Genomic DNA, 14,164 nt, shown 5'->3' on the forward strand with positions numbered 1-14,164 from the left:
GGGCGCCCGAAGCTAAGTATAGGCTTTAGCAGTAGTGATAGTTTAGTCTGTAGAGTTTTGTGCATGAGTATATTTAACTGTGTGTGTAAATAAATAAGCATTGACTTTGAACTAACTAACTGGTGTATCGAGTCTTTGATCAGTATTCAGGTTTGATCCTTGTGGCGGTATCGAAAGATACCTGGCGACTCTAGAGAAAACATAATCACGTTAAGGAAGGCGACATACTGACCGCCATATTCAGAGCCAACGAAAGAGAGCAACAACAGAAATAAAAAATAGGAAAGGGAAGAGGTCACTAATAGGAGTAGTTTATGGTCCCCTAGCAATAGTTACCAGTAGGACAGAGTATACAGGAATAAATAATGGGGTGTGTAAGAAAGATACTGTAGTTATTATGGGCGACTTTATTCTACATGTAGATTGGACAAATCAGATTGGCAAAGGTAGTCTGGAAAAGGAGTTCAGAGTGCATGCCAAACAATTTCTTAGAGCAGTAATTTCTAACGCCAACCAGTTATTCTGGTCATGTACAATGACTCCGGATTGATTATTAACCTCATAATAAAGAAACATCTAGGCAACAGTTATCATAACATGAAGTGTGGGTCTAAAGCTAGTGTTTGAAAACTAAATAAAGGTAATTATAAGGGTATGAAGGCAGAGTTGGCTAAAGTGAACAGAAATTTGTTTAAAAAAAAAAAAGAGGACAGTAGAGATGCAGTGGCAGATGTTTAAGGAGATGTGTAATAATTTTCAGCAAAGATTTATTCCAGTGAGAAAGACCTGAGAAGGATGCATCACCCGTGGCAAAATAAATTAAGGATAGTTTCAAATTGAAAGAAACCCTGTATAAATCTGTGAAAATTAGTGGGTCAGATGATTGGACAAATTTTAATAAGACTAAAATTATAAAGAGGGTGAAATTGGAGTACAAGACAAAGTTAGCTAGAAATTTTGAAACAAATAGTGGGAGTTTCTACAAGTAATTGTTGGTCCTGTAGAGAGACAGAATCTGGGGAAATAATAATGCAAAACAAGGAAATGGGAGAAGGGTTGAACAGGTATTCTGTGTCTCTCTTTGAATTCTAGAAAGGTCCCAGCGGATTGGAAAATAGCAAACGTAACAGGCTTGTTCGACTTGCGCAACAATAAGCTGCATCTTCATATACATGCTAGGATTCATCCTCACGGCTCATTGCATCCTTCTATGTATGGGCTGTCCAAGACACACCAGTGATGTCTCTTTTCTCCCTATCTTATCTATGACTGGTTCTGCACAACATGAATTGGCCAAATGGTTGGGTTAGTTGCTACAACCAGTTCTGAGCACGTTCCACATACACGGTGAAGGTCTCCATATGCCAGATCAGCATTGTTAGCCTATTCACCAATGTACTGCTCAAGAATGCCATAGACATTTGCACCACATTATTATTTCATGGTGATCTTGATGCGTCACCATTGTCTGAATCTGTACTCATTGAACTCAGCAACTTGTGCAGTTGAGTTCAATTTTAACACCGGGTATGCCCAAATAGATGGTGGTCATGAGATTTCCTTGTAGGCCCAGCTCTCGCGAACACGTGCATTGGTTTCCGAGAAACGTGTCTTCAATGGAAGGACACCTGACTTTCTATCCTTCAAGTATTTCTGATACATTCGCTATACTTAAAATCACAACTGCAAGTAAGAATTATATCCTAATGGGTTCCATCCCACCCTCGAATTCATCTTTGGAATAGAGCAGTCAAATGAACTCTCTTTCCTCGATGTGTTGGTTGAGAAATCTGCCAATGGTTTCTCTACTACTGTCTACTGCAAGCCTACCATCACTGGTCAATATACATGTTGGGATTTCTACAGTTCAATGTGCTACAAGATAGGTCTTATAGGCAACCTTGTAAATAGGCCCCAAGCCATTTGCTCACCATGCAGGCTTGATGCTGAAATAGAGCGCATTAAAGCTACCCTGCAGGGTAATGGCAACCCTGCTCAGATCATTGCCTGCTGAATGTTGTGTAAACTCATGAATTGGCCTAACACTGCTACTTTTAGTCCTGTAAAGAGCACAGTCTACCTCAGATTACCTTGGAAAGATAAGGTGTCTCTAAAATTTGAGCAACAAGTGAAGCTAGCTGTTTCATGCTGCTCCTATGCAGTAGCAACATAAGTGATATTCTCCAATAACAAGATGCTGCCTTCAAGCCAAAAACATGTTCTGCTTATCACACAAATGGCTAATGTGGTATATGAATTTCAGTGCCAGTGTGATGCCAGTTTTGTAGGTCGTACATCCCAATGACTGGTGGACTGTATCAAACAGCATTTCTTCAGCTGTTTGCAAGAGGCAAAGTACTGACCATATCCAACAAGCCCGGGCTTGAAAAATGTAAAACAATGTCCAACATTAGATGTGATTGGACAGCATATGCTAAATAATGTTGATTGTGCTAAGAATTAAACTGACAACCGATTTAATACTATCAGTCGGGCTTGGAGTGTGGTTCATTTACACGTGCAAGAAGCTACGCATATGCACACAAAGGTCCCATCCATTGTAATCAGAAAGAATATGTGCGTACGTTTTCTTTTTCAATTAAACAAAATCTTGGGGGACAGCCATTCCCTGGTTTCTTCTCGAAGCCAATGTCTTGACCAGAGTCTGCCTGTCTAGCTTTAATTTAAACAAAAGCTTGGCAGTTAATTGTTCCTAGCTGCATTCTCCATGGCAATACCACCAACAATCAGAGTCCACTTGCCAATCAGCTCTCATGTGGTATAAATTGTTGTTCTCTTTACAATTGGCAATCATCTGAATCTACCCTGATGAGTGAAAGACAGGAACAGTATCTTTTGCCAGCAATACTCAATTTAGGTAACATTACAGCAATGCTCAAGATAGATAGGAATCACAATACGTTAGTATGCAGGTATAGCAAATTATTAGGAAGGCAATTGGAACGTCGACATTTATTGCAAGGAAATGGAATACAAGTCGGGAGATTTTACTGCAGCTGTACAGGGCCTTGGTGAGACCACATCTGGATTACGGTGTAGTTTTGGTCTCCTTATTTGAAAAGGAATATAATTGTGTTAGAAGTAGTTCAGAGTAGGGCAGCACAGTGGCGCAGTGATTAGCACTGCTGCCTCACGGCGCCGAGGTCCCAGTTTCGATCCCGGCCCTGGGTCACTGTCCATGTGGAGTTTGCACATTCTCCCCGTGTTTGCGTGGGATTCATTCCCACAACCCAAAGATGTGCAGGGTATGTGGATTAGCCATGCTAAATTGCCCCTTAATTGGAAAAAAGAATTGGGTACTCTAAATTAATTTTTTAAAAAATAGTTCAGAGACGATTCACTCGATTCATCTGCCACAGATGCTTTACTTATTTCGCGGCAGTTTGAAATGTTCAGTTTTATTTATTTTTCATAGATATTCTTTCTTCACTGCCACCTTAGCATACTCCAATTTTTGGACACTAAGTAGTTGCAGGCTATTGATTGTGGCAGAAACTGTCAAGCATAATTTTGTCCTCACCTCATGTCCATACGAGCATAAATTCTAACAGGGGTCACATGAAATATAACCGTGGCTGATTTTCTTAGAGGTCAATTAACACCCCTATCGCCTATTGAGATCACCTAACTAAGGATGTGCTGGCCTTGGAAAGGGTCCAAAGGAGGTTCACAAGAATGATCCCTGGAATGAAGAACTTGTCGTATGAGGAACGTTCGAGGACTCTGGGTCTGTACTCGTTGGAGTTTAGAAGGATGAGAGGGGATCTTATTGAAAAGTACAAGATACTGCAAGGCCTGGATAGAGTGGACGTGGAGAGGATGTTTCCACTTGTAGGAAAAACTAGAACCAGAAGACACCATCTCAGATTAAAGGGACAATCCTTTAAATCAGATGAGGAGGAATTTCTTCAGCCAGAGGGTGGTGAATCTGTGGAACTCTTTGCCACAGAAGGCTGTGGAGGCCAATTCACTGAGTGTCTTTTAAGACAGAGATAGATAGGTTTTTGATTAATAAGGGGATCAGGGATTATGGGGAGAAGGCAAGAGAATGGGGATGAGAAAATATCAGCCATGATTGAATGGCGGAGCAGACTCGATGGGCCAAGTGGCCTAATTCTGCTCCTATGTCTTATGGTCTTATCATAGATTATCATAGAATTTACAGTGCAGAAGGAGGCCATTTGGCCCATCGAGTCTGCACCGGCTCTTGGAAAGAGCACCCTACCCAAGGTCAACACCTCCACCCTATCCCCATAACCCAGTAACTCAGCACAGAAAAGAGCATGAAGCTGGGCCCTCTGATCTGTAAATTCAATTACACACTGGTTTTATCAAGTGAGCCACTGGAAAAGTTGCACCCCATTTTGTTTACTTAGTCTACAAACAGTTATTCAAACTATGCACAGAAAAAAGAAGTTGTTGGCATAGAAATTACGATTTTTAAAAAATCATCCGGAAAAAGCATGCTTGGCAAATCTGCATAGAAAATACAAGGGTTCCAGTCAGATGACAAACAAAACTGTTGTTATTGCTGCTCCTCAGCCATTCACCAATCAAAAAATCTGTCCAAGTACCAAAGTTCTTAAAAAGCTTCACTACCTATGACACATTGTCCAAGGAGTATAATTTTCTGGAACTGTGCATTCAGGAGGTCCAGCACAAAATTAACAAGTCCCTACATAGCCATTGTAATCAGAGCAGACATTGGCTGCTACAAAGCCCTGGTTTGCCATTGCATTCCAGCAGAAGCTCGCCTAGATAGCTGGTGAACTAAGAAACCATATACAATGTCTGACCATGGTGATGCTTTCAGTTGCACTCATGGTTATAATATCCAATATATTTTAAAAAAATTATACACTCTCAAACTCAGGAACTGACTGTAACATAAAAATCATCTGAATAAAAACTCACTATTTTGCTTTCATAGAAGTTCCTGCAGTCCAGCAGAATGGTGTCTTTTCGGATCTGGGCATTGTTGGACAATGCTTCTACCTTTCTGTGGAATTCTTCAGGAGTTAAATGAATCCCTACGATACGATTTACACAATGAACAAAAAGCAATCAAAGCATTGCTACAACAACATCAAACATGTATTCACTTTTACAAGGTTTGGAAGAATGCAAGCAAGAGCTTGTTATCTAACTAACTAAAGCCTGTGTTTAATGAAAATCTGCTCTTATACCAAAACCATTCTGGTACTCAAATATTATCATTTTAAGTCAACAATAATAGTGGCACAAATTGTAAATTAATTCCAGTGCTATTTATGAACAGATATTTAGTTATATAATGTACCAGCAACCAAGCCCATGCTTCACTTTCACGTACCAGCATCTTTATAAGAAACCTTCTCAGGATCCACTCCCATGGGGACAACCTCTTTAAAAACTCCAACTCGCAGATCTTGAAAACAGTGGGATCCTCCTGCACTCCGCTTAGCCAAAAATAATTATAAGAATTATTTTGTAGGTACCAGAGATATGAACAGTGTAAATGGATTCACATATCAATGCAGTGAATGCAATACAGTAAACTTTGGATTTATCAGAATTGTATCAAAAAGCATAAACGGTGAACGTGACAAACAGTATCAAAGTATCCAAAGATGCAATCTGAACTCTTGGTCCAGAAGGTGGCTCAGATTACAAATTAAACCACTCTTGTCCAGATGTTAAACTTGTTTTCAAAATTCAAGTCCATGGATACGAGCCTGGGTACAGTCTAAGGAACAGAAAACAGACAGTGATGGTGAACGATTATTTTTTAGACTGGAGGGAAGTGTGCAGTGGTGACCCCCTGGGGTATGTGTTGTTACATTGTTCTTTTTGATATATATTAATAACATTAGCTTGAGTATACAAGACATAATTTCAAAATCTGCAAATGACCCAAAACTGGGAAATGTAGTTAATGAGAATAGTGTAAGACTTAAGCGACTAGTGAAACATGCAGCCTCATTGTTGATTAAATTCAAAACTGACAAGTGTTAAGTGATTAATTTGGTAGGGTGGAGAGGTGCAATATTATCTGAGAGAGAGAGAGACCTGGAATATAGTACACAAAGTTGAAAAGACCATTGAAAAGGTATTTTCCTTAAGAGTACAAAATAATGGAAATGGTACTGAACCTTATAGAACGCTGGTTAGGCCCTGGTTGGAGTATTCCGGCCAATCTGGGTACTACTAATAATAATAATCTTTATTAGTGTCACAAGTAGGCTTACATTAACACTGCAATGAAGTAACTGTGAAAATTCCCCAGTTGCCACGCTCCGGTGTCTGTTTGGGTACACTGAAGGAGAATTCAGAATGTCCAAATTACCCAACAGCACGTCTTTCGGGACTTATAGGAGGAAACCGGATTCCGGCACCTGGAGGAAATCCACGCAGACACGGGGAGAACGTGCAGACTCCACACAGACTGTGATCTAAGCCGGGAATCGAACCTGGGACACTGGCACTGTGAAGCGACAGTGCTGACCACTGTGCTACGGTGCCTACCCGTCAGGAAAGATAAAGGCCTTAAAGAGTGTGGAGAGGATTTCCTAGAATGATAACTGGGAAAAAAGACTTCATTTCTGTAGAGAAACGTGGGTTGTTTCTACACGAGAGAAGCTTATGGGGCGAATTGATAGATGCACCAAAATAGGGCAGCACGGTAGCACAGTGAGTAGCACTGTTGCTTCACAGTGCCAGGGTCCCAGGTTCAATTCCCGGATTGGGGCATTGTCTGTGCGGAGTTTGCACGTTCTCCCCGTGTCTGCGTGGATTTCCTCTGGGTGCTCCGGTTTCCTCCCACAAGTCCCGACGTGCTGTTAGGTGAATTGGACATTCTGAATTCTCCCTCTGTGTACCCAAACAGGCGCAGGAATGTGGCGACTCGGGGCTTTTCACAGTAACTTCATTGCAGCGTTAATGTAAGCCTACTTGTGACAATAAAGATTATTATAATAGAGTTTTTAAGGAGAAACTGTTTCCACTGGTAGAAGGGTTGGTAAACAGAGGAGGCAGAAAGAAGCAGCGATGCCACAAGGGAAAAAATAATTATGTAGTGAATTAATATCTAGAATGTACTGCCTGAAAGTGGTCGAAACAGATTCAATAATAACTTTTAAAAGGGAATTGAATGAATACTTAAGGGAAATATTTGCTGGGGTATGCAAAAAGGACAAGGTGTGACATTAATTGTATCCCTCTTTCAAAGAACCAGCACAGTTAGGTTGTGCCAAATGTGCTGTATCATTCATAGATATTGTAATCCTTTAATTGTGGGTCTATCATACACACTCAGATCAAAAAAAACCATAAAAAATGTAAACAAAATACTGGAATTTGTCTTTAGAAGGAAAAACTTGGAAAGCAGAGATGCTATATTAAACTTGTAAAGACCTTGGATAAACCACACACACGCGAGAGAGTACTGAGTATAGTTCTGGTCTCCAAATAACAAAAAAATGCACAGAGGAAGGTGCAAAAATGATTTATATTATGATGCCAGCATTCCGGTGTATTTCCTAGCAGGTAGGGATGTGGTTACTTTATCTAGAAATAGAAGACCCGATAACAAGTTTCAGATTATAAAATGGTTTGCTGGGTAGACGTAGAGAAGCTGTTTCATTTGTGGCGATGACCAAAACTCGGGGTCACAAGTATAAGATAATCACTAATACATTTAATAAGGAATTCAGAAGAAAGTGGCACATGTAGTTGAAGCAAGAAGCATGTATATACCATATAGGGGAAACTAACTGATATAGGAAGAAGGAACAGAAGGTTATCGTAATAGGGTTAGGCGAAGGTTCCTGTAAGCTTAAACACAGAGCAGAATTGTATATTTCTATGCAGCACATTCTAACCAGCACAGATTTCAAAATTGCTCAATATGCACATACATCGAACAGACTGAACATGCATATAGTAAATCGATGCATCTAATTTACATTAAACTAACTGGAGTGATTTGTCTGACCCTCGTCCTACTGTGCACCCCTACCCACTATTATGCTTCTTCCATAAGGATTGCACTATGACGTGTTTGGAATGTTTGTGTACTCCGACAAAACACAGAAAATGTGAAGGAAAATTGACATTTTATGTTTGACAACTCTTAGATACATCTTGGACAAAATACCTGTGAAGCTCTCAATATGCCATTGCAACATGCCGCAATACCAATCTCTCTCCCTACTACACCAACGTGAACATTTTAATTTCCAACACACCTCATTCTTACTTCCCCTCTCAGTGAACTTATTTTATTTCAAACTTTGGGAAGTTCTGTTTTATGGGCCCGTGTCCAACGGGAACTGGATGGAGAACATCCACAGAAATTTATGTAGGACATTATAGTTATCACTGTACCACAGAGGACCCACTGTGCAGCCCAATTTACAATTGTTATAAAATCATTTTTTAGTTTGTTGAAATTTAATCAAAATTAGGGATTAAAATGGTTCAGGCCACCATTTCTGTCTTGTCTCATTGACAAATGAAAGATTGGATCTTGATCTTTACAAAATACCCTCAAATCTGGCCTTTTTGCATTGGTTGTTGAAATATTGCAAGATCAGGAAAGTCTTTGCAATCCCTACTCTAGCCCTGATTGATCAGAATTACTGACACACAGTAGAACTAAGTTTAATTTCTTAGTTTTCAACTTTAACTTTCTTCGAATCCCAGCTACATCCTGCCTTCTTGCAGTTGAATTTTAGCATCCATTGAATTCTACACCTCCCCATGGTTACAGGGGAAGCATGGTTAGAATGTTTATTTGCACAGAATCTTTCTATTTTATTTCTTCGACTAGCTTTGTTATTTCCCTAACTAACCTTCAACCAAGTGTTGCAGTCAGGAACCCCCCTCTGTCTTACTTTGCTGCTGGTAGCATACTGCTTTCATTTACATTCATTATAAAATCTTCCTATATTATTGAGAAAGGTTGGCCTTCGAGTTGGGAATCAGATTAGTCTCGAGTTAAGTCTTTAAGTTCAAATTAATGCTGGGTAATCAGTTAAGGCAATTTTATTTCAGAATTTCTGGAAGCAATTATTAATTTTGGGCAGGGAAGGCTATGTTTAAAGTTGAACACAATATTGATTCTAGTTCTTCACCATCTCAAATCAACCCTTCTCTAAATGCACTTCCTGACTTTATTAGTACATAGGAACACAAACAGGCCAGTCAGCCCCATATGCTTGTTCTGACACTCTACTGGATGATGACTGATCTGTGTCTAAACTTTTGATCCTTTGATACCTTTATCCAAAATGTATCAACCTCATTCTTGAAAATTGTGTTCAATCCAACATCCACAGCCTTTTGGGGAAAAGTATTCCAGATTCCACTGTCCTTTCTGTGAAAATGTTTCCTGATTTCTCTGGCTTTAATTTTAAGATTCTACCTGCCTTGCGTCGGGCTCCCCCACCCGAAGCCAGAGTTGAAGCATATCTATCCTATTAAATCTCTGAATTTATTTTGTTTCTTCATCTTCTGAACTCAAAAGGAACACAAGTCAAGTTTATCCAATGTTCTAGTTCAATACAGTTCTTATCTTGTGAATGCTGAAAAAAGGGAATTGTAGGAGAGATCAAACAAAAATATACTTTCATTGCTAGAAATCATTAATAATTCACAGTTCCATCAGTTGAATCTGGAAGTCATGAAAATACTGAGTACCTTGTGAACCAAGTGCTGAAAAATCTTTCTTCACAAATAGGATTACCATGTGGGGATGAATTGGATGCATATGTCAATGACAGTGTGATTACAAGAGTTCTAACATGTAGCTGACAGGTTGCATTAAGTTGAACTTGATAGCCTATTTAAACAGGAGTATTTCCACTTGGGCCTTTATGATCCTAGAATTCAAGTATATCAAGTGCTTCTGAAAACAGTGGGGGAAGCAGGGACAAAAACTGCTGGGCTGGGATTATACAGAGGCAACAAGAGCATCAAGTTCTTAATAAATTTAATTTTAACCACAGCGGGTGCAATTCATTTGATAAATTTTACTCTGCATTGTTTTAAAGTGACATGGGACCAGTTTTGTCTTTACCTTAAAGTCCTCTGTGGACATAGCTTGAAAGAGTGGATGGGAAAGCATGGTTTGAATGTACAGCTCAGTTGCTGTTTTGCATCCGCCAACTGTTCCATTAATTCCTTCTTTAGAAATGCGGACCTATGAGAAATGTTACAATTTGAGTTAAACAAGTCAACACATACTCACTTTCTATGACCACAATAATTCATTTTTGTTTGTCTAAACTTCGCTCCAATTCCCTTGGAGCAGTTTTTAATGCTAATATTGTCAAAAATGTGTTTGATCTAGTGATGTGCTACTATTTCAAGCAATCTGCATGACAGTAAACTGACAATCACTAAAACCCAAATATTAGGCAACACTTCCAAAACTTCAATGATAAACAGCATAATTATTTTGTTTATCCTGATACCAGTGACAAACACTAGAAAAATCAAGATAAATTTGAGGTTACAAAAAAAACCACACAGAATGCATCCAATCTCCTACCTTGCCTGTAAAGTGCAGCTGACGACATAGGGTTTTTTGCCAGGTGCAGATCACTTGTGGCTCCTCTATATCACAATATGAATAATACAATAGCACTTCGCCTGCTGCACTAGGAACAAATACATTTAACAGTTTTTAAATGCAATAATCAAGGCTACAGTATCAGAAAGCCCTTCAATCTGTAAGAAAAAAATACAATAAAGATAAGTTAATTTAGAAGATTTTAAATCACCAGCCGACCTAGCTTTACAGAAGCCCCAAAAAGTTGTTAATTAATAAACCTATGACAGCGAGACTACCTACTCACAATGGGAATTAATTGACTTGCTTTAGGAAAGATTAATTGTTATTGCAATCCCCATCCCCCAAAACAGCGATACCTAATTCTGAGGAAGAGTCTACGTTCACCAGAAATGTTCTGCTGTCAACATGACAGCCAGAAAAAGTATGTTCAGTGACTATTCAAATATGTGCCCACTGCATTTGAGCCATACCCTGTGCTCATCCAAATTTTCAGGGCTGTCACTAGATGCTACAAAATGATCAGGGAAGCGTCCTGGCTGACTTTTCATCCCCGAGGCCTGAATGCAGCTTCAGTGCCTTCACTTTTCCAATTGTAACTGATATTGCTGATCTGATCCAATACATAATCGGGGATGAACCTGGAACTAGAACTATTCTTGTCTGCACATTAAGATTGACATTTGCCCACTCTCATACCCTCAAGAAGCTTCACTACACCCGTCATAAATTATCAGAATCTGTAGAGCAGCTTTAAATTTATTCTGTAATTACTCAGAATGTTAATGACCTTAATTGAGCAAAATCAAAATCTACAAAAATTGCAGGACTGAAACGACGTTAAAATTATGTGTATGTGAGATTCTGTTTTGGAACAATTGCTCTATGTTAAGTAAATTCCATGTGGGGAAGACATTGCACCAGAAAAGATCATGTGTGAGTGAATACTAAGTGAAGCAGCAATATTTCACACGGCCTGCAAGGATACAGAACAAATGTCATCCTCAAGCACAGCTATTGGATAAGTGAAATGTATTTTACCTGCCCCGAGCATAGTTTGCAAAGAACTACAGAGCTATTATTCTGCCAGACACCCACTGTAGATTTGCATTAGCACAAAACTGGTCGAGTCAGTGATGACACCTATTGGACTGATTGATTGATTTAATATTACAGCTATCTTCGCGCGATGAGACTGGAGAAAGAGCTTATCCTGTTCCTTTTAGCCATGGGTTGTCTTGCACAATAATTCCTGCATAATATTGTGTCAAAGCTGGCGTTTTTGGGGTGGGAAATCAAAGAAAATGTGCCAAGGAGGCCTTTGACCAAATCCTCACTTCTAAAAACGGTTGTTGGTTTGGTTCTCCAATCCTTCGTTCATTGCAGTCACCAAACTACTACCTATAAATAAGGGATAGATCTCCCAGAAATTCCCAATTACTCCTGCTTATGTCCCCAGAGGACAGCAACCAAGAAGGGATAGGTATACTATGGTGATGGCAGACAGATGGAATGAAATATGTAAAAACATTGGTGTACGATTTGGCCATCCCTCCTTTTCCCACCTTCAATATGCTGTGCGACTGGGCTGTGGCAGAATTGATTTCAACTTTGTACTTGACATATTTTGGGATCCATTGCAGCGCCAAGTGATTTTCCTCACCACCGGCAGAATCCTATTAAAGAGTACTTTGAGCCGACTACAAATACTGTTTGACCTGACACATGGAATGGAACAGAGTTGCATTGGGGTTGGAACTTTGGCACTGTGGTGGGAATCTCACTCCATTGCACTTTTGAATGCCAAATCACCCTGAAGATTTAGCCTATGGTGCCGAGAATCCACTTGCAAGGTGTGTGAGGATGCACTGATCGTCTTATTCTTAGATATCCCTTGTGCCTCAAGAGGTCATATGTGCCCCGACAAAATTGAGACAAAGATCTTGCCTTTTGGGTATCATGCACAAGAATCTGGACATTGCAAGGTATAGGGTAATACACAGTCATATCTGTAAGCTCTTCCACATGCCAAATATTTGGGTTAAAGGTCTGGGTGGAAACTTTATCTATAATCAAAACCTATGGATTAGTTTCCAAATCAGTAGAAAGGACAAGCACCATGTCTGTTTTGCAAGTCAAGAACATCAAATAATTCATAGCCATGTCTTCAAAGGGTAGGTACATGCACTTGTGGAAAACCACATCCATCAACGGAGCAGCTTTAACAAATCCAACGTATGTCACTAACTGGGCTCATTAGTGACCAGTGAGCTTCCTTAACTGTTTACACCAAAAGATATAATTTAGTTTTTCACCTAGGGTCGTATGATGTAGAGTATTTACTGTGACTAATAGCTATCTTAAAATTATTTCCAAGATTTATTTTACTGCAACCAAAAGTTGTCCTTCCTCTGTGCATTTAGTACATTGGTTTGTATTAGCTTCAGCTTTTTGAAACATTAAGTCCCAACTGAGCACATTGTGAAAATATAAATATTCAATGCAAAGTCAAACAATACGTTACGCCTAGTGCTACAAATTGAACCATGAAGAGCTGAGGTGACATAAATCAAAGGAGAGGAGTCATTGTCATTGCATTAGATACAACCTTGGTCTCACATGAAGTGTGTACTAGTATGCTGTAATAACATATACTGTCATAACATAGCAATAGAGTTCATGAGAGCCAGGCAAATGTCACCAATTCCATTAAAGCTGTTTGGCTTAGCTGCTTCCATGAAATTATCATACTATTCGATCATAGTTGAATTCCTCAGAAAATAACAAGTAGGTAATGGACGGCAAATTAGTGACTTGACCATTATCAGTGATTTATCAGCACTAAATTGTGGAAAATCCCGGCAGTTCCAGGGCAAAATCACACTGACCAATCTTACCAATGCTCTCTTCACTGATTTTCAGGTTTCAATGGAAGATCCTATAGCTTGATAAGAAACAATCTATTGTATCCTTAAACTGTAGGTGGAATTGGCTGAGTTAGCACATAAAAAATTGTCCTCCCTCGTTTCTAATCTATCAGACACAATATAGTATTAGCTTTGCATTAGCTCTGGATTCTACTGAACTGCTGCCAAATGTCCTTAGCTAACTAACTTCCTGCCTGCTTCCCATGTTGCTGATTCCATTAATCCCTTCATTGGTACACTGCATCCATTGGTGTGCAGTAAATTATAGGGCCTTATTCCCTTTTGTCAAATCTGTTGGCACAATCCCTACAGCACATTAAATAAGAAATGTGATTCCCAATGACCAACTTAAAGAAATTGCTCGACAAGTTTTAAAGTTTAAAGACTTTTACCATAACAAATTAAAACAGCTTTACCCAACATTCTACACTGTAGGAAAGATAACCCTTATTAATGTCTTAACATAATTGATAATCCCATGCCACACATACTATACAGCGCGCTTTCCATGGGATTCCAATCTTTATAGAAGATGGTACACAGTCATCCCAGCTTCTAATGGATTCATGTCTCCGTTTCGTCGAGTAATAACATCGGGTGACTGTCAAAAGGTTCTTCCCTCAATTTTCAGAGAATTCCCAAACCAATTACCAGCGGTAAGGCC

General features: G+C 39.4%; 1 protein-coding gene across 3 annotated transcripts in view; it reads right to left on the bottom strand.

Annotated features, from left to right (window-relative positions):
* Nucleotides 1-14,164, bottom strand: part of LOC140429673 (thiosulfate sulfurtransferase/rhodanese-like domain-containing protein 2) — a 57,377-nt gene that overhangs the window by 18,838 nt on the left and 24,375 nt on the right. For all 3 annotated transcript variants that reach the window (XM_072516961.1, XM_072516960.1, XM_072516962.1), the window contains exons 3-6: nucleotides 10,553-10,661; nucleotides 10,079-10,201; nucleotides 5,354-5,459; nucleotides 4,936-5,051 (exon numbers count right to left, since the gene is read on the bottom strand). In XM_072516961.1, the coding sequence (XP_072373062.1) occupies nucleotides 4,936-5,051; nucleotides 5,354-5,459; nucleotides 10,079-10,201; nucleotides 10,553-10,661 (454 nt within the window). The remainder of the gene's footprint in view (nucleotides 1-4,935; nucleotides 5,052-5,353; nucleotides 5,460-10,078; nucleotides 10,202-10,552; nucleotides 10,662-14,164) is intronic.

Source organism: Scyliorhinus torazame, chromosome 9 (genome assembly GCF_047496885.1).
Source record: "Scyliorhinus torazame isolate Kashiwa2021f chromosome 9, sScyTor2.1, whole genome shotgun sequence".
NCBI classification, from domain to species: Eukaryota; Metazoa; Chordata; class Chondrichthyes; order Carcharhiniformes; family Scyliorhinidae; genus Scyliorhinus; species Scyliorhinus torazame.